The sequence below is a fragment of the Ochotona princeps genome, chromosome X, assembly GCF_030435755.1.
Source record: "Ochotona princeps isolate mOchPri1 chromosome X, mOchPri1.hap1, whole genome shotgun sequence".
Classification (NCBI taxonomy): domain Eukaryota; kingdom Metazoa; phylum Chordata; class Mammalia; order Lagomorpha; family Ochotonidae; genus Ochotona; species Ochotona princeps.
This window is the reverse complement of record NC_080865.1, coordinates 3,758,616-3,781,552: the sequence shown is the minus strand read 5'-3', so window position 1 is coordinate 3,781,552 and position 22,937 is coordinate 3,758,616. Positions and strand designations below refer to the sequence as shown.

Here is a 22,937-nt window from a genome sequence, read left to right as displayed (position 1 = left end):
CAGCTGTTTCCAGTGCTAGGAAATATCCCAGCACAGCAGCCTTCACCTGGCTCATGTATTAAGATAATAGTTGTCAAATATTTAGAAGTCTGAGTTCTCTTTCTTTGTGGCAAAAGACCTTAGATGTAAGACCTAAAAGTATATGGTCTTGGAAAATTCCCATCGGTTTTTGGCCCCATGCTGTTCCTTGGAAAACAGATCTATGTAGATGTCTCTTGACCATGGCTGCTTTCAGACTGCTCAGGGAACTTCTAAAATCCGGAGGCTCAGGCTACTCCCGGGACCGGTGATGGCAGAATCTCTGGAGGGGGGTCAAGGCATTGTTTTTTTTTTTCTCCTTTGTCCCTCTAATTTTTTTCTAGATCAGAAAAATTTCAAATGTGCAGGAAAATTGTAGCACTACTACAGTGAACATGGATTGTGGCATTTTACCACATCTGCTTTCTATCTCGATTTCTGTATACACACTGCTTTCGTTTCTTGTCGAGAGTAGGTTGCAAATGTCAGGACACGTCATCTGTATGTACTTCAGATGTAGCTCCTAATGAGGAAGACATTCTCCTGCATAGCTGTAATAGAGTTAACACACCCAGGAAATGTGACTTTAACATAATGCTGTTATCTAGTATTAGTCCCTATTCACATTTCCCCAGTTCTCCCAATAATGTCTTTTATAGCCTTTAAAAAAATTTCCGGAGTCCAATCAAAGATCACGTAGTACATTTCATTGTCATATCTCTTACACTCTGAAATTCTGTGACAGTTCGCTAACCTTTTAACAGTCTTTGGTGCTATTGATTTAAAAAGGAAAAGTCTGATCAGGTTGTATAGAATATCCCTCATTTTGGATTTGCTTAACTGTTTCCGCATGCTTGGATTTAAGGAAATGAAGTGTTTATGGCAGGTGTACAATGATCAAAAAGGTCATGGAAAATGAAATGAAATTAAAAGCAAGTTTACTTTGTTGCAATACATTTTAGAGTCTTGTTTTCATAGTAGTCATTTTCCATGAATTGTCTGGAGACCTTTTGCAATCTCGTGCTGATGTTAAGTTCTGAAAATGCAGCCATTCAGGAGGCATGTGATGTCAGGGTGACTTGTGTTGGTCACTTGAGTGAGGTTGTGGTTTGCCAGCTTTCTCCATTCTAAGGGTGCTTTTTTTTCTTTTATGATTAGTAATGTGTGAGAAGACACACTGAGAATCTGTGAATATCCACATCTCCCCTAAGCCTTCACCTGGTAATTTCAGCAACAGTAGGTGTTTGGTGGAATCAGCTATCACTGTGATGGTTCTCAAATGGTAGTTGTCTGTTTCCACAATTTCTGTATTTATTAATTACAAGTCTTTTTTGAAAAGACCTATTAATTTTATTTGGAAAAGCAGATTTCCAGCGAAGAGGAAAGAAGACAGAAAGATCTTCCATCCACTAGTTCACTCCCCAAGTGGCCACAACAGCAGAGCTGAGCTAATCAGGAGCCAGGAGCCTGGAGTTTCCTAGGTGTCTCCCATGTGGGAGGAGACTTTGGGGCCGTCCTCCACTACTTTCCCAGGCCACTAGCAGAAAGATGTGAACTGGCTGGTGCCGGTGTGGGACACTTGTGAGGGGAGATTAGCCAATTGAGCCAAGTGCTGGGCCCTAATTACAAGTCTTTTGTAAAAGAAACCTTTTGCTTCTCACTGCTTAACTCTATCTAATCTCATCCAGCTAACCCTTTCTGCAGTCCAAGGTCCTTGGGACAGCCGGTTGTGGGAGGAAGCATTTCTGATAGAGTTGTGCTGAAATCTTAGACCACTGCTTACTAGCCCTCAGACTGTGGCAAAGTACTTGATCTCTGTGTGTCTCCGCCTGTCTGTGACAAAGCAGGGCGTCTGGGCTTTGCCCTGGACGCGCATGGTGAGTATTGAGCATGGAGGGAGATGTATGAAGTGTTGAAGTAGTTTTTGGTACCTAGTAAGTGCTCAGTAAAGTTGACTTATGACTCAATTAGATGGAGCAGGTCATGAAGGGAAGGTGGCTGTGAGATAATGGAGGCTGTGGTCGCCTTACACTGTGTGTATGCCTGTGTATTCGCATGTGAACATGTGCTCAAGCGTGCATGTTCATGGTCAACAGTGTGGCTGTACAGCAGAGACCTACCAGTATGCTTGGTGAAGCTACCTTGTTCCTACTTGTTCAGTAGGCTGTGAGTACATTTACATCTCTGTGTGTATAGATAAAACCTATGCCCATTCCTTAAAATTATGTGTTAGGACCTAAGTGGTCTTGCCTGGAAAACACACAGAGTGACATAGGAGAGTGGCAGCTGCTTTGTCAGGAGCGAGCAAAAGCATTGACTTCCCTTCCCAATTCTAACACAGATTTATATTGTTGCCATTATCAGCAAATTTATTTAGCTTTGTATAGAAAACTTTCCAAGATTCAGTTTATTCCATATAAAAAGAATCCCAACTGAATACAGTCAAACTGGAATTTCCCTCAGGAGTTCCGTGCCCAGTTCATCTGGGCATATGATGGCAGTAGCTCCAGGTAAGGAATTCCAAACCCGAGGTGGAGGCAAAGCAGATTTAAAAAAAAAAAAAGATTTATTTATTCTTATTGGAAAGACAGATATACAAAGAGGAGGAGAGACAGAGACAAAGATCTTCCACCTGCTGATTCACTCCCCAAGTGGCCGCAGCAGCTGGAGCTGAGCCAATCCAAAGCTAGGAGCCAGGAGCTTCTTCCAGGTCTCCCACATGGGTGCAGGGTCCCAAGGCTTTGGGCCGTCCTCCACTGCTTTCCCAGGCCACAGGCAGGGAGCTGGATGGGAAGTAGGGCAGCCGGCATTAGAATTGGCTCCCACATGGTATCCCGGTGCGTTCAAGGCGAGGACTTTAGCCACTATGCTATCTTGCCAGGCCCGCAAGGCGGGTATTTTTCCTGTCAGTTTGTACCTGCTATTGAAAGGCAATGGCTTTGTCATCATCTACCTCTTTGAGGAAGACACAGCTCACTGGTAAACATCAGTAAAATGCCACAAGAGGAGAAAGTGGCATCTTTAAACTTCTTTCAGTTAGAGATGGATGAGTGTAAGTGAAAATCACTCTTCTAGCTTCACACATCCCCCTTGAACTTGGTGGTAGATCAGGTAGAAGAGGCAAGCGAGTTCAGTGCAGTGACAGGGCAGAGAGGAGGCCTGGAAAAGCTGTTTGTAACAAGCGTACTGTGGCATACACGTGCAGTGATGGTGTGTGACGTTAGAGAAGGCAGGTAAGTACAGTGTGTGAAGGCTTTGGGACAAGAGGCAAATGAATTGATTTCATCCCCCTTCAGGGAGTGAGCTGTGAGTCCAGGCCAGGGAAGCAAGTGCAGCTTACTAGCCCAGTTACAGAGCTCAGGTTTCCTTGTTGGCAAAATGCTCACTCATGCTGCCTCTTTGGAGTTTACATTTTTGCTTCTCTGAAAGTCAGTGTTGCAGAGAGAAAGGGAGAGGTGTGAGGAGGAAGAGGTGTTGCGTCCGTGGACAGGCTCACTCCCCAAATTCATGCAACAGCCAAGGCTGGGCCCGCCTAAAGCCAGAGGCCAGGAACTCTGTCTTGGTCTTTCACGTGGGTGGCAGGAATCCGAGTACTCAGAGCACCCTGCCCTACTTCCCAGCAGCTTAGCAGGGGGCTGGAATCAAACTGGAACTTGGCCCCAGGTACCCTGGAAGGAGAGCACCCCATCCAGCTTCTTACCCCACTGTGCCACAAAGCTTGCTCCTTGAGTAGCCTTCGTAGAGGTTTTTGAGACTCACTCACTAGCCTGGAAAGGGTGTGGTAGCAAATGCATTGTTCTTTTTGATAGCAGGATGGCCTTTCCAGAAGTCCATCACAAAGACTTTGGTTAGGAAGAAGTGCAATTATTCTGTTCCATGTCCTCAACCTAGTGGATTTCTCTTCTCCAAGAATATCATCAGTTTCTCCTTGCCCCCGTTCAGTGTCGGCCTCAGTTGTGTTTGGCAGAGAGCTTTTGGAGGTGTGAGCCTGCACGGGCCTAAGCTGTGTGAACTTGGCTAACACTAGGCCTTCAGATGTTTTCAGGCACTCCGTCAGGACTTGGGCAGAATTCTTTGGGTGTTAATGTCAGTTTTCACACACCTGTCATTTTACTCATTTCATGTTCACATTTGTGTCTGCAGGGTTTGTTTTCAGCCAAATATCTAGAAAATAAAAGGTCTTCAAGATTTATAGTAGAAGTTCATCTCAGCAGAAGCCAGGGACCTTTCTTCTGTCAAGCACCATTTGGATATTTACAACATCATTTGCAAGCCCCGCAAAATGATCAGCTGTAAAATGTAGCCTGTTATAGGTGTGTTGGATCTGGAGGACCTCCTTTCCCTCGGTTGCTTTGACAGGGCCAGAGCAAATGGTAGCGCAGGCCTTATGTTGCCTGTGGGCCAGACATTGTCCACCCCTCTTTAAGGTTAAAGGAGGAATAGAGGACTAGTGCTTGGAGCACCTGTCGGCTGTACTTCCTGTGCTAGCAGGAGGAGTCTGCATCCTTGGGGGCACAAAGGACGTGCTTTACTTCTTAGGGGCTGCAGGGTGAGGTCTTGTCCTTTCCACTGGTTTGTGATTCTGTACGCGGGGGTGAGTGGAGAGTGGAGAGTTGCCAAGGATGTGAGGCGCTGATGTAGCAGTTCTGAGCTGTGCCTCTTTGCTGCCTTCCCGTCTGCACTTCCTCAGTGAGACTAAGGCCCCTTGCTCTGCATTGCACCCATCAGGAGGCACAGTGGCTACAGCGTAGAGACCTTTCCTTCCCTCTGTGTGATGGCGCGCTGTGCCCTGAGATCACCTCTGCTGTCACTTCCTCTCTCAGGGAGAAGATGAGAAAAAGAGAAACAGTTCCAGTAGGCAGTATCCAGAAATACCTGGAGCGTTTCTAAACGTGCTTCTTTGAAGCCCTCCATCCCGTTGGATGTGGTGGCAGCAAGGCACGGTGTGGGCTGTCAGCCATGGGCAACCAGCTTGGGGGCAGTGTGGTTTCCTTTCCAGTCCCATCCTCCTTCCCTAGGCTCGCAACCCCACTGCGGCATGTCTGTCTCCGCTGCGCATGCCTTCTGCCATCCCTGGCCTGCAGAGTGTGTGTTTTCCCCCACAGTGTGCAGCCAAGTATGGCTGTTCCATGGACAGTTGCATCTATAGTATAAGCCAGGGCTTCCCAGGTGGGCCCATACCTAGGGAGTGAGATGGTGCAACTGTGGAGTGTCCTCCAGTCAAATCAAGTGTGGTCATGGCTTTTGTGTGGATTTTCGTGGGTTACTTGTGTGCAAGCAGCCAGGGAGCCTATTTATGAGTCCCCTGGGATGGAAAGAGGAGACGAGAAGTAGATTGGTTGAACCCCTCGGGGGAGTTTGAAATGGTGTCCAGAGCAGGCTGCAATTGAATTGACCTGTTTATCAGGCCCCAGTCTCAGCATGTTGAAAGGGTGGTGATAGGAAGAGAAAGGCCAGGAGCCTTTATCTGTTCCTTTGCACCTTGGGGAAGAAGCCCCCTGCCTTGCTAGCATCAGAAGCAGATCATTCTTTTTTTCTCTAAGCACATCACATCAGCTTTCATTAAAACCCAGCAGCAGCGAATCTAAAGCCCCATCCATAGAAAACTGTTTAAGGCAAGTCTGTGCTCCAGTGCTTCGTGGTGGGGCCCCTGCCTTCTGCACCGTTGGATCAGTTTCTCATGTCCATGCCTCTCTGGCCCAGCAGCTTTTAAAAGACCAAGAAGCATTGCTCTGCTTTCTCCTGCCTTTCTCTTAAGGGACCAGGGCTGCTGTGCCTCTAACCATGTCCCAGAGAGCATATCTGAGACCAGTCAGCTTAATTTGCCTGCATGCCTAGGAAGCCTCTCTTCTGAAGTCTGAATTTGGGAGATGAGCTATGTCTAAATACTTTTGTTTTTCCCATGCAGGTGAACGACGGAGACGGCGATGTCAGGTGGCATTCAGCTACCTGCCCCAGAATGATGATGAGCTTGAGCTGAAAGTTGGAGACATCATAGAGGTGGTAGGCGAGGTAAGTAAGCTGCTGGGTGGTCCCATTGCCTCCTGTGGGTGGTCAGACCTGCCAGCCTGCCTCTGCGGCCCAGGAGCCCTACTGCACATGTGCAGGCTCTGTGACCTTGACACTGCAGGTATTGGAGCTCCAGGAGACCTTACGGATCAGCAGGTTGAGTCCCCTTTGTGAGGAAATGAGTTCCCACAGAGGGGTGCCACCAGTCCCGTCCGGGTTCATCAGGGTTCCATGGGAGGCCGTTTGGCACCCTTGTCTTCTAACACAGCCTGTTGAGTAGCTCTGAGGTTCCAACTTAGTGCCATCAGCTTTCTCCTCTGCTTTAGCTAATAGAAGGCTCTAGGGGTCTGGACCTGGATTCATCTCTCAAGTATGAATTAAGTATTTATTCTGGGGGATACTATGGAATACCAACGGAAGGAAAAAGAATTGATGTATATGACGAGCAGATGTGCATCTGTGGCAGGTGTGAGAGTCATCACACGTTAGTGCTCAGGCTCATCTCAGCCACTTTGTTGTGGAGGTGAGGAGAGGCTCAGGGAACTCTGGCCGGTGCAGGCTGAGGCAGCAAAAGGGGGCAGGTGCTTCTTCTTGGGGAGCGGGACCCTCGCTCTCTCTGCACCACAGACCCTTGTCCTGTTTTCCCTGGCTCTGCAGAACCAGCCCTGCTGGAGAAATGGCTCTTCTAGTCCCGGGGTGGGCTTTTCAGGTTTCACTCTCTGAAAGGCCTGAGCAGTAGCAGGCTTTTAACTTAGGGCCTCATCATTTACTCATTTTTTAAAAGATGCATTTATTTACTTGAAAGACAGAGTTCCAGAGAAAGAGTGACATCTATCCACTGGTACACTCCGTAAGTGACTGCAGTTGATCTGGTCTGGTCCAGGCTGAAGCCAGTAGCCAGGGACACCATCCGGGTGTCCCACATGGTTTCAGGGACCCAATCCTCAGGCTGTCTTTCCCTGCTTTCCTACGAGATGAATGAGATGTGGAGCAGCCAGGACTTAAACCAGCACTCATAAGAAATGATAGCATCCCAGGTGGCAGCCTAACCCACCATGCCACAACGTTGGGCCCTTGTAGTTCATTCTGATTCAGTGCTTGCACAGGTGGAATACCGCTTATCTGAAATGCTTGGAACAATAATCGTTAGAGACTTCAGAGTTGAGATTTTGGAATGCTTTCTTAAAGGTAACTGACTGAATCTTCCTACCCTGAAAATCTAAAACCTGAAAAAGTACTGCAAACTCCAAAACTTTTGAGTATCAGAAGTAGATTGGTTTTAGATTCTGGAGTGTTTCTGAATCAGGGGTACTCAGCTTGTGTCTGTGTATAGAAATATCATTTCCTGAATATCATTTCGCCTTACGGAAGCCCATGATTTATACAAAATGACCCTAGATGCTAAGGAGGACTCTTGGTGACCTGTTGAATGGCTGGAAGTGGCAAGGTTGCTGCCAGAAGCTGGATTTCCTGACTCAACTATCCTAACATGAGCACAGTCAGAGTTTTATTCAACCCATTAATGAAGGCTTCTGGAAGATGGTAAGAGCCAAGTATTTAAAATAACGAGGAGGAAAAACACTTGGCTGAGATTGCTAGATGCAAAACTCTGTGATGGCGTGCAGAACAATAACATGATGACCATTGAAGTGTTATCTTTCCTACAGGGACATACTGTTTGCATCTCTGTAGGTCAGAGTGTATTTTTATTGCCATCTGACAATTACTTGCATTGCTTTTAGTTTCTACCAGTTAACATCCTCACCAACAGAGTGGTTAGCTAGCCTTATAAATAATGGTGTACCAGACAAAGACACCTGTCCCTAGGGAAGCAGTTATTGGGGCTTCCAGTGTGGTGCTGGGAGGATATGCGTAAGCTATTTTCTAGTTTTGGAATATTTGTATTATTGTGCCACTCATTTTTTGTAATCGCTGTGTCGTGTAGGGCACAAAGGAGATATTTATTAAGAGCTGGGTGAGTGATAAACGTATGGTTGGCAGAGTAAAATGTTTATTTCAGTGGTAGAAGGACACATTCCTGAAGATTGTGGCTATGAGAGAAATTAAAAGGGAAAAGATATAAACAGATATAACTACTTTTAAAAAAGTGAAGTTTTCATGAGTATAGCTCATGAAAGATATTGACAAATCAGAAAAAATGTAATGACAAAATTATATAACATAAAAATGTACTAGGAAGTGGTTATGACAAGGAGAAATGATAAATTTTCCATAAACATAAATCCCACAATATAAAAGCCTGACTGTGAGAAAATGTTACATCCTCATTAAAGAAATACAGAAAAAGACAAAAAGTAGGAGAAATGTGACACAGTATTTATTGGTAAGACTGGTGACAAAGCTTACAGTACTGATGGATTTGTTTATCTGTGTGATTCTTGCATGAAGCTGCTTAACAAGATGCATTAAGAGCTGTGAAAATCTGAGTAATCCTCTTTGATACCATGACTTCGTTCATAAGAATTTATTTACAGAAAATAATTAGCAAAAGAAAAAAATGGGGACCATAGTTCCCATAGTGTTTGCAGTAATGTAAAATATTCAAGAAAGGCTATTAAATTGATCAGGTATTATCCTGCTAGATTATGGAGCCATTAAGATGGCATAAATACAGGGGACCTTAAATATTATGATCCTTGCATTGTAATTATCTGTTATATTCCACCAAACTGAGAGCTTTCCAGTGGCTGGGACCTGATTTCTAACTGTGTTTATATTCATTCTACCTGGAAGAGTGCCTGGAACCCATTGGGAACATTTTATTAATGTTTACTGAATAAGCAAGTGAACAAATGGAAAGATAAAAACAGTGCTTTGTAAAATAAATGAACAGATCAGAACACAAAATTGCACACACTAGGATACAATCATGTAAGATATATTTACATGTATGTCATCAAAGAATGAGAGGAAACAAGAATTTAAAACGATCCTGTTGAATTTTTCATATACAGATGCTTTAAGAAGAAATACAAACTTAAAAAAATAAATGCAAATTAAGGAAAGGAAGATGGTAACATTTGTGAGAGCAGTTATTCACTTTCAGCTCCCCAGTGGCTGCGGGGACACCATTGGACTATCCTCACCTTGGTGATAGGAAGCCTTTGCCAGCACCTACAGCCAGCACAATGCCAACCCCCTAATTTGAGAGCCTCTCTCCCTGCGATGGTGGGGGAATTGGTGAACTTGGTTGCACTCAGTCTGAATAATCTAAGGGATGAACAAAGCTACCTTGTCTGTTTTCCTTATGGTTTATGAGTTTATTTCTCAGTGGTCCTCACTCAATCTGGAAACAGAGGCCTACAGGATCTGATTTGAAGCCCAGCTTGACTGTGTGGTTTGTAGAAACAATAACTTGAACCTTGAAAAACCTGCACCTTCCTTCTTGTGTCTCTAGACGGACATTGATTCACTCGGCAAGCGTTAAACAAGTCCCTGAGATCCTTTAAAGCCTTAACTCAATCAGACAATATTTTTGGGTATGACTGGCAGTTCTTCCTTATTTCATTTTTGCCCATGAAGAAATCAAATTCATTTAAAATCTGTTTGCAGAGAAGGTCAAGGGGGCAAAATAGAAACCCCAGAAAGGAGCCCACACATGGACAGCCAGCTAATCTTTGACAAGAAAACTGAAAATAATCCAGGGAAAATATCTGGTCTCTTGGGACAATAGCATAGAAACCTGCAGAGGTAAGAAGCCCCCCTCCCCCACCTGTCACCTTACACAAAAATCATCTCTAAATGAATCAAGGACCTAAATCTGCACCCACAAATCCTCAAGCTGTTAGAAAAAGAAAAAACATAGGCAGCACTCTCCAAGCTATAGGAATGGAGAAAGACTTCTTGGAAAAAGATACCAAAAGCACAGGCAGTCAAAGCCAAAATAAACAAATGGACTACATCAAGCTGAGAAGCTTCTGCACAGCAAAGGAAACGATCAACAAAGTGAAGAAGCAACCAACAGAATGGGAGAAATTCTTTGCGCACTATACAACTGACAAAGAACTAACATACAGGATTTATAAAGAGCTTCAGAAATTCAACAAGGGCAAAACAAAAAACCCTGTGAAGACATGGGCAAAGAAAATGAACAGACATTTTCAAAAGAACAAATCGAAATGGCTAATAGACATATGAAAAGATGCTCAGGCTCCCTAGCTGTTAGGGAGATACAAATGAAAACCACATTGAGGTTCCACCTAACTCCAGGGAGATTGGCCTACATTCAGAGCTCTACTAACAACACCTGCTGGCGTAAATGTTCAGAGAAAGGCACCCTCCTTCACTGGTGGTGGGAGTGTAGGCTAGTACAACCACTATGGAAATCAGCATAGAGAGTGCTAAGAGAACTGGAAAGTGACCAGCTGTCCCACTTCTGGGGATATATCCAATGGAAGTGAAATCTGCATATGAGAAGGGGATCTGTAATCCTGTATTTTCAGCAGCACAATCTACAATAGCAAAGACATGGAAACAATCCAGATGCCTGTCAAAAGAGGAGTGACTAAAGAAAACTTTGGTACAGCTACTCCATGAAATGCTATTCAGCCATTAAAAAGAGTAAAATTCTACTTTTTGCAATCAAATGGTCCCAACTAGAGATCATTATGCTCAATGAAATAAGTCAATCCCAAAAGGACAAATACCATATGTTTTCTCTGATACCAGGCAGCCTTCATGCAAAACACAAGATCAATAGCCCTTTCAGTAGTGTTTTTGCCATATCTCATGGGTTTTGATATTTTTGTTTTTATTTTCATTTCTTCAAAAATGTTTTTTTCTTATTTACTGCCTCATAGGTCATGTAGTGGCATTGTTTGCTTCAAGGTTTTTGATTTTCATTTCTTTAATGGCACATTGGTCATTCAGGAGCATGTTATTTAACTTCATGTTGTAATTTTCTGTTTTTCTTCCTGTTGATTTTGTTTTGTGGCTTTTCATTTAAGGGGATGTATAGTAGCAGTGTAATAGAGACTGGCAGATCCAGATGTGAGGATACAATGCAGTGTGCACCTCCACTTCCAAATCCAAAATAGACTCCCAATGAAACTGTTAAATATAGGATGCTGGGTTCTCTGCTATTGTCAATGCCTACAGTGTCAGGTTTTACTTACATAGCACAGTGATGGACTCAGGACTGTTTAGAAAGGACCATACTAATACAGAGGAGACTCGTGGTGGTGGTGGGGAATCCCAGCGCCTATGGAACTGTATCATAAAAAAATAAATAAAATTTGAAAAGTTAAGGGTGTTTGCTTTGTAGGTGCCAAAACATACTTAAAATCTTACTTGTTAAAGCATTGCCTTGTTTTAGACAGGTTTATATCTCTTTTCCAAAAACAGCATCAATTTAAAATTTTTTATTGGAGTTTCATTATTCAGAAGCCTAAATGATCTCATAATTATTTCTCTAAACAACTTTGGGGCACACCTCTGATTTCTTAATGCACTGAGACAATCAAGTATTCATATTCAGGAGAGAGAAACGATGTTTAGAAGAGAAAGTGATTTGATTTGTGCCATTAGAATATAAAACAGGCTGAAGCCATATAAAAATAATACGCTTGCAAATTTAAATGTATTTATAGTAGATGTTCTAGCTGGGTGTGCAGTGTCTTAGTGCCAGAGAAACCGTATCGATGGCATTCAGAGGTTGACAGAATCCTTGCGCTGAAACATGCCCCCCCTCATCAGGCAAGTGAGACGGACACAGCTGCAGAGGGGCCCTCCATGTCCCCAGAGGGGCCTCTGAGAGGGGGTGACCTGTGTCACACCCGCCGAAGGTGAGGAAGACGCCTCCCCGGGAAAAAGGAAAGATATGAAGAAGCATTTGGAGTCACTCATTAGCAAGCACAGTTTGTGTGTTGTAAGGACGCGGGCTCATCTGGAGGGGCCAGGACAGAGCCTGTGGGAAAGCAGTGGAGGCTGACTCAAGCTCTTGGCTCCCTGTCTCCCCTTCTCCCTCTGTAATTGCCTTGCAAATAAAAGTAAAAATTAAACACCATTTTTCTAGTGTTTTTAAAAATTTCAAAATTCCTCCCTCTGTCTTTCATGGGGAAAAGGAGCAGTATGAAATTAAGTTATTTCTGAAAAAAAAAATCTGAGGGGAATTTGGGGGTGTCAGGTGGTAGCATTAGCATGTTTTCTCTCCCCTGGGAAGAGTGGTAAGGCTGCCATTCCAACACTGGCTGGCACGCCTCTCCTTCCCCTGGCTCCGCTCACACCCACTCCTCCAGTGTGCTGCTGACCGGGTTTGATTGGATGAAAAAGCTATAGCACCTGTGGTTTCTTGCTGCTGTCCTGCAAGGGTGACCTTTTCATCCCCGACCACTTGCCTTAGTGCCTCCCAAATGCAGCTGATCTTCCCCGGACCCCACAGGCAGGCGTGGGAGTGTTAAGATTCACCAGCTTTGTTTCCCCGACCTCCTGCAGGGCTAAAATCTAGACCTCCCTCCTTGGGCTCTGACCCCACTTAGATGCTGTTGACTGGAAATTGCAGAGCATTCGGATGCAAGCTGTTTTAGGAGCTTTTACTCTTTGTCTGTCAGACACTACCAAATGGAAGCTGCTCACTTGCAGCTCTGGGTCACAGTTGGGCTGTGGAGCACAGCACTGAGTTCTAGAACTGCCTGACTTGGTTACAGTGGGACATGGGCAGAATGTGTTCTCCCCATTAAGGGCTCCTGCTCTCAGAGCAGATAGGCCCGTGGTCCTGGCCTGCACTGCTGCCACTGAGCAGTGGCTAGACTGTCTGCCTCTGCGCTCACCACATGGCTAATGATAGCCCTCTGCTGATTTCCTATAGGCCAATCCTAGCGGACTGCACTGTGACAGTGATCCAGGCAGCTGCGGGTGTGGCAGCAGTGGCAGCGCCGCCAGGAGGCTGATGCTCCTGTTTGCCCAGCAGGCAGGCTACTGGTCCTGCACATCAGGAGTGCTTCCTCTCAGGGTCTTGGGCTGGAGCCACTTACTCCTGAGGCCAGGATCGGCCCAGGCCTCTTCCTGCTCAGTGCACCTGGTGCAGCTGCCCTGTGCTGCCAGGCTTTAGGCCAGGGATTGCTCATCTGTGCTTCTGGCGCTTGCATTTCCCTTCCTGCCCCGGGGTCCCTAGGTGCAAAAAGCTTCGTGATTGAGAGCTCACACGAAAGACCCCACACTATAAGGCCCATGATGGTTGTTACTCAGGCTCATGGCATGATTTCCTAACCATCTTAATCCTATAAAAAGCTCCTGGAAAGAGTAATGCGTATCAGTTGAGTTGGCATAGAAACAAAACAATGGAAATGCTGGTAAAGGCCATGCGTTAGTCTTGGATACTTGTCTGGGCAGTCATGTACAGATGAATCCATGCTGTCTGAATTCTTCCCGCAGTATCTGTGACCATGCAAATATGAATCATCACTCTGTAAGTCTGTATCTCTTGAGTTTCCTCACAGATAGTGGAAACGTGGGGGACCCCTTGCTGGGATGTCTCAATACTCCCCTAATTATGGCTGTTATTTCTAACCTTAAAAAAAAAGATTTATTTTATTTTTATTGGAAAGTCAGGTATACAGAGAGAGAGACAGAGAGGAAGATCCTCCCTCGGCTGTTTCATTCCCCAAGTGGCCGCAGTGGCCTGAGCTGAGTCAGAAGCCAGGAGCCCAGAGCCTCTTCCAGGTCTCCCACACAAGAATGGCTTTGGGCCATCCTTGGCTGCTCTCCCAGGCCACAAGCAGGGAGCTGGATGGGCAGCGGGGCCGCCTGGACATGAACCGGTGTCCATATGGGATCCTGGTGTGTGCAAGGCGAGGACTTTAGCTGGTAGGCTACTGCTGCCGAGCTGTTGTTATGTCTAATCTTAAAGATCTATCTTAATTTTGATTTTTTTTCCTCCAAGCCTTCCTTGAGCATCCAAGACCTTGGCTTGACTTTAGTCAACAGTTTGATGCATGCTAACCTGTAATATTTTCTCATCTTTTTACCTGGCATTGGTCATTTTGAGTCATGCCTTTCTGCCTGGATGGAATCTCACTTTTTTGTAGGACATGAAAGTCTGAGAAAACCTGTACACTTTTGAATTCCCAGCCCCTCAGGTGGACGCATAGTGTGTCTGCTTCTACTAGGATTGAGGGGCCTACCGAAACACAGGACAGCTGTGAAGTATGTAAATTATGGAGGGATTTGAATAAAGTCACACAACTGCCAACTTTCTTTTTTTCTGAGGATTTATTTATATCTATTGGAAAGGCAGATATGCAGATAGAAAGGAGATACAGAAAGATCTCTCATCTGCTGGTTCACTCCCCAAGTGGCAACAGCCAGGTCTGAGTCCTTCCGAAGCCAGGAACCTCTTTCAGGTCTCCTACATGGGTGCCGGGTCCGAAGGCTTTGGGCCGTCCTCGACTGCTTTCCCAGGCCACAGGCAGGGAGCTGGATGGGAAGTGGAACAACCAGGACATGAACTGGCACCTGTATGGGATTTCCAGTACAAGCAAGGCAAGAGTTTAGGCACTGAACATTGCATCAGAGCTGCAAATGCCAAATTTCAAGATAGTATTTGAACTGGGTCCTTGATCCATTTTTCTTTTTGCTTTGACTCATTTTAGTCTTTATGTTTCTTCACTTGACGTTACGTGCATGTGGCCAAAAAATTCCGAAGGTTCCCGGTCTCTGTGATAACAAAGCAAACTGGTAATTTAGTCAATCTCAAAAGGTTCTTACTTCCCTTGAGAAAGGCAGCTTACTCTCTGACGTGTATGAATTGTGTAATGATTCTATATTAAAATCTTGGGATTCTTTTAAAACCCTTATCTAATCTAGCTAGTGATCACTCAGGGGCCAGCTCATGTACGTTAAAGGGCCTCAGTGTGAAGGTGCCTCGTGCATGCTCACTGCCTACCCGGGTCCGGCCTGCACACCCTACTCGGATAGCTACGGTCTCGATTCCCTCCTTAACCCGGCAACTCACTTCCAGTTCATCCTAGAGTAATCTTTAGCAACCTTCCAAAACCTACAGAAGTCTTGCCTTCTGATTGAGTTTTGAGCTCAAGGATTCTTATGGATTTGTGTCATGCTGTCTAGTTCATTTTGGTAGTCTAAGGAAACTGTTTTTTAGTTTTTAAAGAATGATTCCAAACATCTAAAAGAAAATATACATGTTTATAAGTGGAGACATTTATATTGAAGTAACTATCAAATTATTTGAAGAGCAAATTTTGATTAGTTATTTCATTCCCTTATGTTTTATCTTATGTCTATTGCAAAGGTGAAGGGATTTCAGACTGCATTTCCTTATTAATACAGTAAATAGCAAATATTTCCCAGCATGTGTAATAACTAGATAGGCTTAATATCTATGCTATGATATAAAAATACTCTTGTTTGGTGATGAATCACAGGTCGTTTTATGATTGGTGTGTTGCATACATTCATCAGCAAAGAAAACGCCAGGTTTTAGTGGAGTTTCTAAAGAACATGAAGTGTCAATTTTTTTGCTATTTGTACTTAGGAACCCCAGGTTAGCCCCTTTCCTCACTCCTTAGTACGAATCTGCAGACCATATGTACTCCTTTGTCTTCCTATGTCGACTTCAACAAATATGCCTGCCGTGGCCGGACCTAATGCAGGTCTTGTACCTGGGTAGCGGCAACCCAATTACTTGTGCCATGCCCGCTGCCACGCATGGCGTGCAGTAGCAGCACGCTGTGATCAGGTTTCAAGCCTAGGCATTCCCGTGTACTCCGGCACATCATAACCTAATGTCTTAGCCGTCAGGTCAAGTGCCCGCCATTATCCTTGTTGGCTTTTTATTTTTTTTTTTACTTTTTTTTTTTTTTTTTTTTTTTTAAAGATTTTATTATTATTGGAAAGCCGGACATACAGAGAGGAGGAGAGACAGAGAGGAAGATCCTCCATCCGATGTCCCACTCCCCAAGTGAGCCGCAACGGGCCGGTACGCGCCGATCCGAAGCCGGGAACCAGGAACCCCTTCCGGGTCTCCCACGCGGGTGCAGTGTCCCAAAGCCTTGGGCCGTCCCCAACCGCTCTCCCAGGCCACAAGCAGGGAGCTGGAAGGGAAGTGGAGCTGCCAGGACTAGAACCGGCGCCCATATGGGATCCCGGGGCCCCCAAGGCGAGGACTCCAGCCACTAGGCCACGCCACCGGGCCCTATCCTTGTTGGCTTTTACACCTTAGATCTGCTTCTCTGTGTGTGGACCATGAGTACTGTACCATACAGAGGGGAGACAAAACTGAGAAGCCTGTGTGTCTAACCTCGTGGCTCTGTTCTTTACATCTTTGCAGGTGGAGGAAGGATGGTGGGAAGGTGTTCTCAATGGCAAGACTGGAATGTTTCCTTCCAACTTCATCAAGGAGCTGTCAGGAGAGTCGGATGAGCTTGGTCTCTCCCAGGATGAGCAGCTGTCCAAGTCAAGTAAGGAAGTCCACCCCCTCAGCCCAGGGAAGGAAGGGGCAGTGATTGGGCTGTGCTGTAACGTCCCTTCCCTTCCGTATCCTCTGCTGAGACAGAGGTTGTGACCAAAACTCACCAGTATTTTCTTGGTTATGCTACCTTACTCCATTTGCAGCTGAGTAAGTCTCCCACTGTGAAGTGTGCAGCTGTGCACTCTGTACTGCACCAGATAGATGCCCGGCAAGCTTCATGCCATGCTAACAGGCTCCCGGGGTGGCCCACGTTGCTGTCTCTACATATGCTTCTGAAATATGGCTTACTAGCAGTTCATGATTGTATTTACAATTGAACCAAAGTAGATTGTCAACATTTGTTAGCCTCCCTTAAGGAACTTGGAGGACATTGACCCAAAAGAATTGATGGCAGGTGATGCTATGAGGATAAGTGCATGCCACTTCCCTTCAAAATGACACGGTAACTAAAAGAGTCCAGATCCCACCTTGGGTGAGCACGTGTGTCTTTGTGCAATGGTGAGAATGAACTTCAGGTCTTTCTTTCTCCAGGGCCTGAAGGTCTCCCTCCAGCTTCTCTGCTGCCCTTTCCAGCTCATGGAGCCAAAGGTCAGGACCGGGAAGCTTTGTTCTCCCAGTCGCTAACCCACCTTCGCATGTGGGCGTCTGTCTATCTCTCGTGCCGTCTTGAGCCAGGGTCATGGGTGTGAATGTTGTAGGAGACTCGACTGTGTCTTGATGGTGCAGCATTGCCTGGGCTTGCAAACGTTGCTGTCTGATGAGAGGAGAACTTTGTCATGCCAAAATCGTTCTAAAGGATCTTCCTGTTTCGTTTAGGAAAAAAAAAATTGACTTTGGTACTGGTCTTTTGTTAGCTTATATCTTTTTGTGAAGGTACTTGGAAAATTCCTGGCAGAGTTGAATTAGAACATAAGTTTATTTGGTGCAAAAAAAAAAAAAAAAAGTGTTACAAGCCAAGCTTGTGAAGGCTCTATGAAAAAGCTACACGTGGAATTCACTATATTTTTGTACTCAATAAACTTATCTTTAATTCAGTTGTGTCAGGGACTTTTTGAAGTCCCTTTGTGTTTGTGACATTAGACAAATACCCAGTGTGGAGGTTAAGTTGTTTCCCAGGAAGTACACAAGCACCTGCCTTCGCGTGGTGTCTCACTTCAGTGTGCCATTCAAACTGTAGCCCTGGCTGATTGGCCCAGGGGCTGCAGCAGTGCCCCTCCTGTGCCAGGGACTGTGGCTTTCCTGCCTTTGAACCCAGCTTTATCCCAGGAGTATGGTCGGCAGCCCCAGAGGGCGTGTTGGAGCAAATGAGGTGTCTCAGCGTTCTTGCTACTCTCCCAGACACGAATCCTGAATACGGCCCGGAGAATGAGTGGGAGCCGGAGGCCAGAGGTGCCTCAGTCCCAGAATGGCAGGAGTTATGGTAGTTAGAATTCTAGCTGCCCTGATGTTGTTTTTGATACACTGGAATAGTGTTGTACCTGGTAATTAGTTCTGTGATAGCAGCACCGTATCTCACGGGTACTGTGGGTTAAATGGGCTTGTTGGAAAGGAGGACTGAATTGCTCAGTGGTTAATAATGTGTTCCAGGAAGCATCATGCCTGGCCTTGGAATTGTTTACTAATGCAGAGGAGGAGGTCTGGGGAGGCCTTGGCCCATGTCTGGGACAGCCTTGACTTCCTGCATCCCTGCCATCTACACTCCTGCCCCTACACTCTCCGAACTGGAGGGTCAGCGAACCAGTGCCTCTTGTGTTTTTGGATTATTGAAAGAAACTGGTCAGTAAGCGCCAGCTGCTGCTGCCTGACCCCTCAGCTGGAAGTATTTGGCACCGGAGTGCCTAATGGGGCAGACTGGGTGGCTTTGTGGAACAGTCGTCCAACCTTTTAGCCTTCCTTCCCATCCGTGGAAGTTTCTCTTCTAGACACACAGCACTGCTCCCACATTCACTCATGTAAGTGCCTTCGGGTCCTGGACTGGGTGAGCCCAGTGGTGTGAGCTGAGTGGCTGGGCTTAGCTCCCATGGAATGTGGCCATGCGTGCGTCCTCCTGTGTGTGCCGCTGAGGCAAAGAGAGCGCCTTACCCCATCTGTCCACAGGCCCAGATCTGCCCGCCTGCTCTTTCTTCATTTTCGCCACCATCTATTCAATCTTTGTTGAGCCTTATTGTTCAGAAGACACTGCCCAAGGTGCTAAAGGCACGCAGAGGCGAACCTGACCAGATAGCTGTCCCCAGGGAGCTTAGTGTCCTCAGGGAGCGAGTGTCAGAGGTGCTGAAAGTGGCCAGGGGCCTGCTGCTGTCTGTCTGCGCACCAGCAGGTTACAAAGGCAGGCCTTCTTAAAGGGGCCAGGGCCATGTCCTTATAACTTGGAGGAACAGCTCCCCTCAGTGTTGTGCCAGGGTTTTGAGAGCTGCCTCTGCATACTTGTGACTGTTAGAATTTGTATAATGAGATCAGATCCCATACACGGCAGGATTTGTCTGTGTTGAACCTTTGCTTTTAGAATGAATGAGCTTGTTCTCTGACCCCACAGAGTGGTGGCTGCAGTTTCAATGTGCTTTACTTAAAGAAGAAACGTTTTGTTCTAAAATAATTGCCGATCTCTAGGAAACTGCAAACAAACCGGTGACTGTGCAGGGAGATCCTGTGTTGCCTTCCCTCAGTTTCCCCAGTGACAAGATCTTGTGTAATTCATGCTAGGTACCTGTTTACTTTTGTCATATAACTGAAAAACGAACAAGCAAAATGCAGTCAGTACACAGAAAGCCACGTTGTTGTTTTCTTTGACTCTGGTATGCACTCTAGTGTAATTCCTCGGGGTCTTTTACAGCAGCCCACTTGGTACTAGTCATAAATTACAGTTAATTTTTCCACAGCGATTACTTAATTAATATATGACTCTGGGATTACATTGTATTTCTAACGCTGTGCCATATTTTTAACTTGCAGAGAGCATAATGATTATAAAACCCCTCATAAATGCTATCAGATACTACGGTGAGGGTTTTTTTTTTCCAATACTGATAAAATCTTTATCCTACTAATATAAAGAAAGCCTTTTGTATAATGAGTCTTTGTACATCTCTTTGCTTCTGATACACACACACATACACACACACACACACACACACACCTGGCCACACCCACATCTCTGTATGTGTACATGTTTATTTGATATTCATACTCTTCAGATTTTAACTTGGAGAAAGTATGTGAGGTAGATACTGAGTTTTCTGTACCAATGGGCAGCTCTGATAGAAATAACATTGATATTGTGTTCGTACAGGAGTACTCCATGACTGCTTGGAGAATGAGAAGCCTTTCATAACTGCTTCCTGCATTCTTTATTACTCCAAGGAGACATTTCTATCTTTGAATGACTGGTGAAAATTGCTTGAACTTGCTTTCTTCAGACTCTGATATATTTCTACATATGGTGCTTATCAAATATCTCCAAAACTTCTTAGGTCTTGGTTCAGAGCAGTCTCATCTGTCAAGGAGTTACAACAATCGTATTGGCCAATTTTTTCTGAAGCATTTTATCACAGAGAACAAAATTCATAGCTATGCAGTAGCAGGAACATTTAGCAGCATAATTACTTTAAAACATCTTTGCCCTTCATTGAACTTATGAAGCCTTAAATGTAATTTTTGAACAGATCTTAATGAACATTTTATTAGAAAAATTGTAACAAACACAAAAGTCACAGTGCTGTAGCAAACCCCCGTGCACTCATCATTCAGCTTCAGCGATTACCAGCCTCTGGCCGGCTTGATAAAATGATCGCCCATATAGTCCTTCCACTTGTTATCCAGATTTATATCATTCCCCCATAACTGCATGAGAGTGTCCGAAAATGTCATCATCTCACACACAAAATGACAGTGATTTCTTATGACAATTAAGCATATGGTCTATGTTCACTTTCCCCTAATAGTTGTCTTTTAATTTTTTGGTTGTCATTTAATTTGAATATAAATCCAAATAAAATACAGACATTGTGATTTGCTGATGGATCTTAGTTATTTCTTTTTGTCTTGCAATTTTTTTTTTTTTTTTTTTTTTTTTTTTTTGCTGAAGGACCTGAGCAGTTTGTACATTAGTATCCCGGTCTGGCTGTTGCTGATTGTGTGCCTGCCCCATTGTGTAGGAACTGGATTCGGTTTAACTTGGCTGTGTACGCGCGGTTTTTTGTGCTCCTGCTTCCTGGGTGCTGATGGCTAATCCCTGTGCAGGTGCTTCTATCTGCTTGTCTTGCTTTTTCAGTATTAGCAGCCGGTGTTTCTCAGCCAGGTCTAGGCAGTCATCAGGACATGGAGAGTGGTGCCAACCAAGAAAGTTTCTCCAAAGAAAGAAGTAGACTCTGGTGTAGCAGATTTGAAGTTTACGATAATAGTAGCAGTAGTAATAATAATTATAATAATGTAAATAGATAAACTAAGTTTAGTAAATTTGGTTTTTAGAAAACAAATCATTCAAGTGGTTGTATTAATAATGTAGTCCAAATCTTGTGACGTTAGGAATGGAAAGGAATTTAAAGATTATTTAGTCCAGTGTCAGGTCACAGCACGAAAGCCAGTGAGATGGTCTTGTACGTGACCTGGCTCGTGTGTGCTGGGGCCAGAATGACGTACAGTCCTTCCTCACACATCCTGCCGTCACCTCGGTCATTAGCACAGTTCATGATCATGATCAGCTAATTGCCTTTTCAAGTACAATTTTGTAATGCTTTTATTGACTAAATATTGTGAGTTGGTACAATTACCAAGTATTATAATCACAGAATATCCTGACTATACATTCCATTTGCACTTAGTGGCAATGACTTTTCCTCAATTTCATAGTATTTTGTCACACATTTAAGGCAAAAATGTGTCTTCTGTGTTTTTAACATGTTTTTGATATTCAACTTGAAATAATTACATAAAACTAGAAATATTCAATCATTTACAAAATTGTTCCTCCAAAAACATTTTCAGTTATTGCCCATGATTTTCAGAAGGAAGAAGTTCACATTTTGTTTCTAATACTGTGGGTTTTCAGTTTGAATTGAATTTCTCATTTTCCTAATTCTGTATTTTAAAAAAGTAGTTTCTGATACTCAGTGACTTGCCAAGCTAAGACAAAGAAAATGGCTTTTGCAAACACATGCAGAAATAGTATTTCATTAACTATAAGCAGCAAATTACTCACTGGTCCTCAAGCATTAAAAAGAGAAGCCAGGCTGATTCAGTTCACTGTGTGGCCTTGCTAGACCCTGTTCTTTGTAAGATGAGCTAATTCTTGTGCATGATGTTCTCTTAGCAAAGGAGCAGCTAGCGAAGTTATAAAACAGGCTTTCAGGCAAAATGAGATGTTTTCATAAATACATGATTTTGTGTTCAAATTTTAAAATTCTTCCCTTTAATAGTGTTTGTTATGACTAATAATGATGGTACATTCCTTCCCCGCCAACCCCCACCAGATAACTATCAGTCATTGTTATGACCTTTCCAATTGCTCATCTCTCGGGCTCTTCAGTTCGAGTCCCTGTGTGTCCTCACCCACCCCGGCCCACCAGTGGGCAAGGCACTTTACAGAAGGTCTGACTAGTCACAGATTTCGGGGTCATGGTCTACTTCAGTGATTCTCACACTTGACCCTAGGGAAGAATACATGGAGATTCTTTTGCACTCGAAGGACCATTGTCAAGATAAATGATGTTTTCTCCTTCCCTTTCCTCTTTAACACTGTGGTGGTAACTGCTCTTCTGTGTTGGAGGGCCTTATTTATAACATGGCTGTGTTGCTCAGGAGTAATGTTGACTTGATTATTAAGGTTAAGCAAAGTACAAATTTGTCCAAATAAAAACTAGTTGCTGTTACTTGCTCTGTGTTTGTCATCAAAATCCTCAAGAGCTGGGAATCTAACAAGAACATTTGCAACACTCTTTGATGTTTCCCTGGGATGTTCTGACATAGCCAGCCGTGGTTTGAGTGTGTCAGGTTTTGTTTTAATTGAACGGAGCATACCTGATGAAAAGGACAGATTTTAAAAGAAGGGTATACCACCATCATGTTACAGAAATTGGAAACACTCGATGCCCCTCTAGTTTTTGTCTGATCATTCCAGATTTCCTGTGTCTATTAGAAGTGACATGGCCCAGAGGCGGTCACATGGTTCCTGTTGGATTTCCTGTTGTCACATGGAGTGCTGCTGAGAAGAGAGACACATTGCACTCTCTTCTCTCACTTGCCCTCTCCATAAATGTACCCCACTGTTTTCATCTGTTGCACTTACTAAGAAGCTGTATGACTGGTCTCCAGTTTGAGTGTGGAACCAATGTCTTAGATAATTTGGAGTTTGGAGTAATGTATATATTAATTGAGTTTGCCTTTAACAGATAATTTCACCAACTGTTGATGCTCTCTGTACAGTCTGTGTGTGGATGCATGTGAGTGTCCACTGTGGGTGGGTAGATGT

General features: G+C 44.5%; 1 protein-coding gene across 6 annotated transcripts in view; it reads left to right on the top strand.

Moving 5' to 3' along the window:
• The window catches only part of SH3KBP1 (SH3 domain containing kinase binding protein 1), a 336,326-nt gene that overhangs the window by 156,233 nt on the left and 157,156 nt on the right, over nt 1-22,937 (top strand). For 5 of the 6 annotated variants that reach the window (XM_004597477.2, XM_058658245.1, XM_058658244.1 and 2 more), the window contains 2 exons: nt 5,927-6,030; nt 16,334-16,463. In XM_004597477.2, the coding sequence (XP_004597534.2) occupies nt 5,927-6,030; nt 16,334-16,463 (234 nt within the window). Of the gene's footprint in view, nt 1-5,926; nt 6,031-16,333; nt 16,464-17,005; nt 17,063-22,937 lie in introns of all 6 variants that reach the window. The other variant, XM_036497729.2, reaches the window with a different exon arrangement.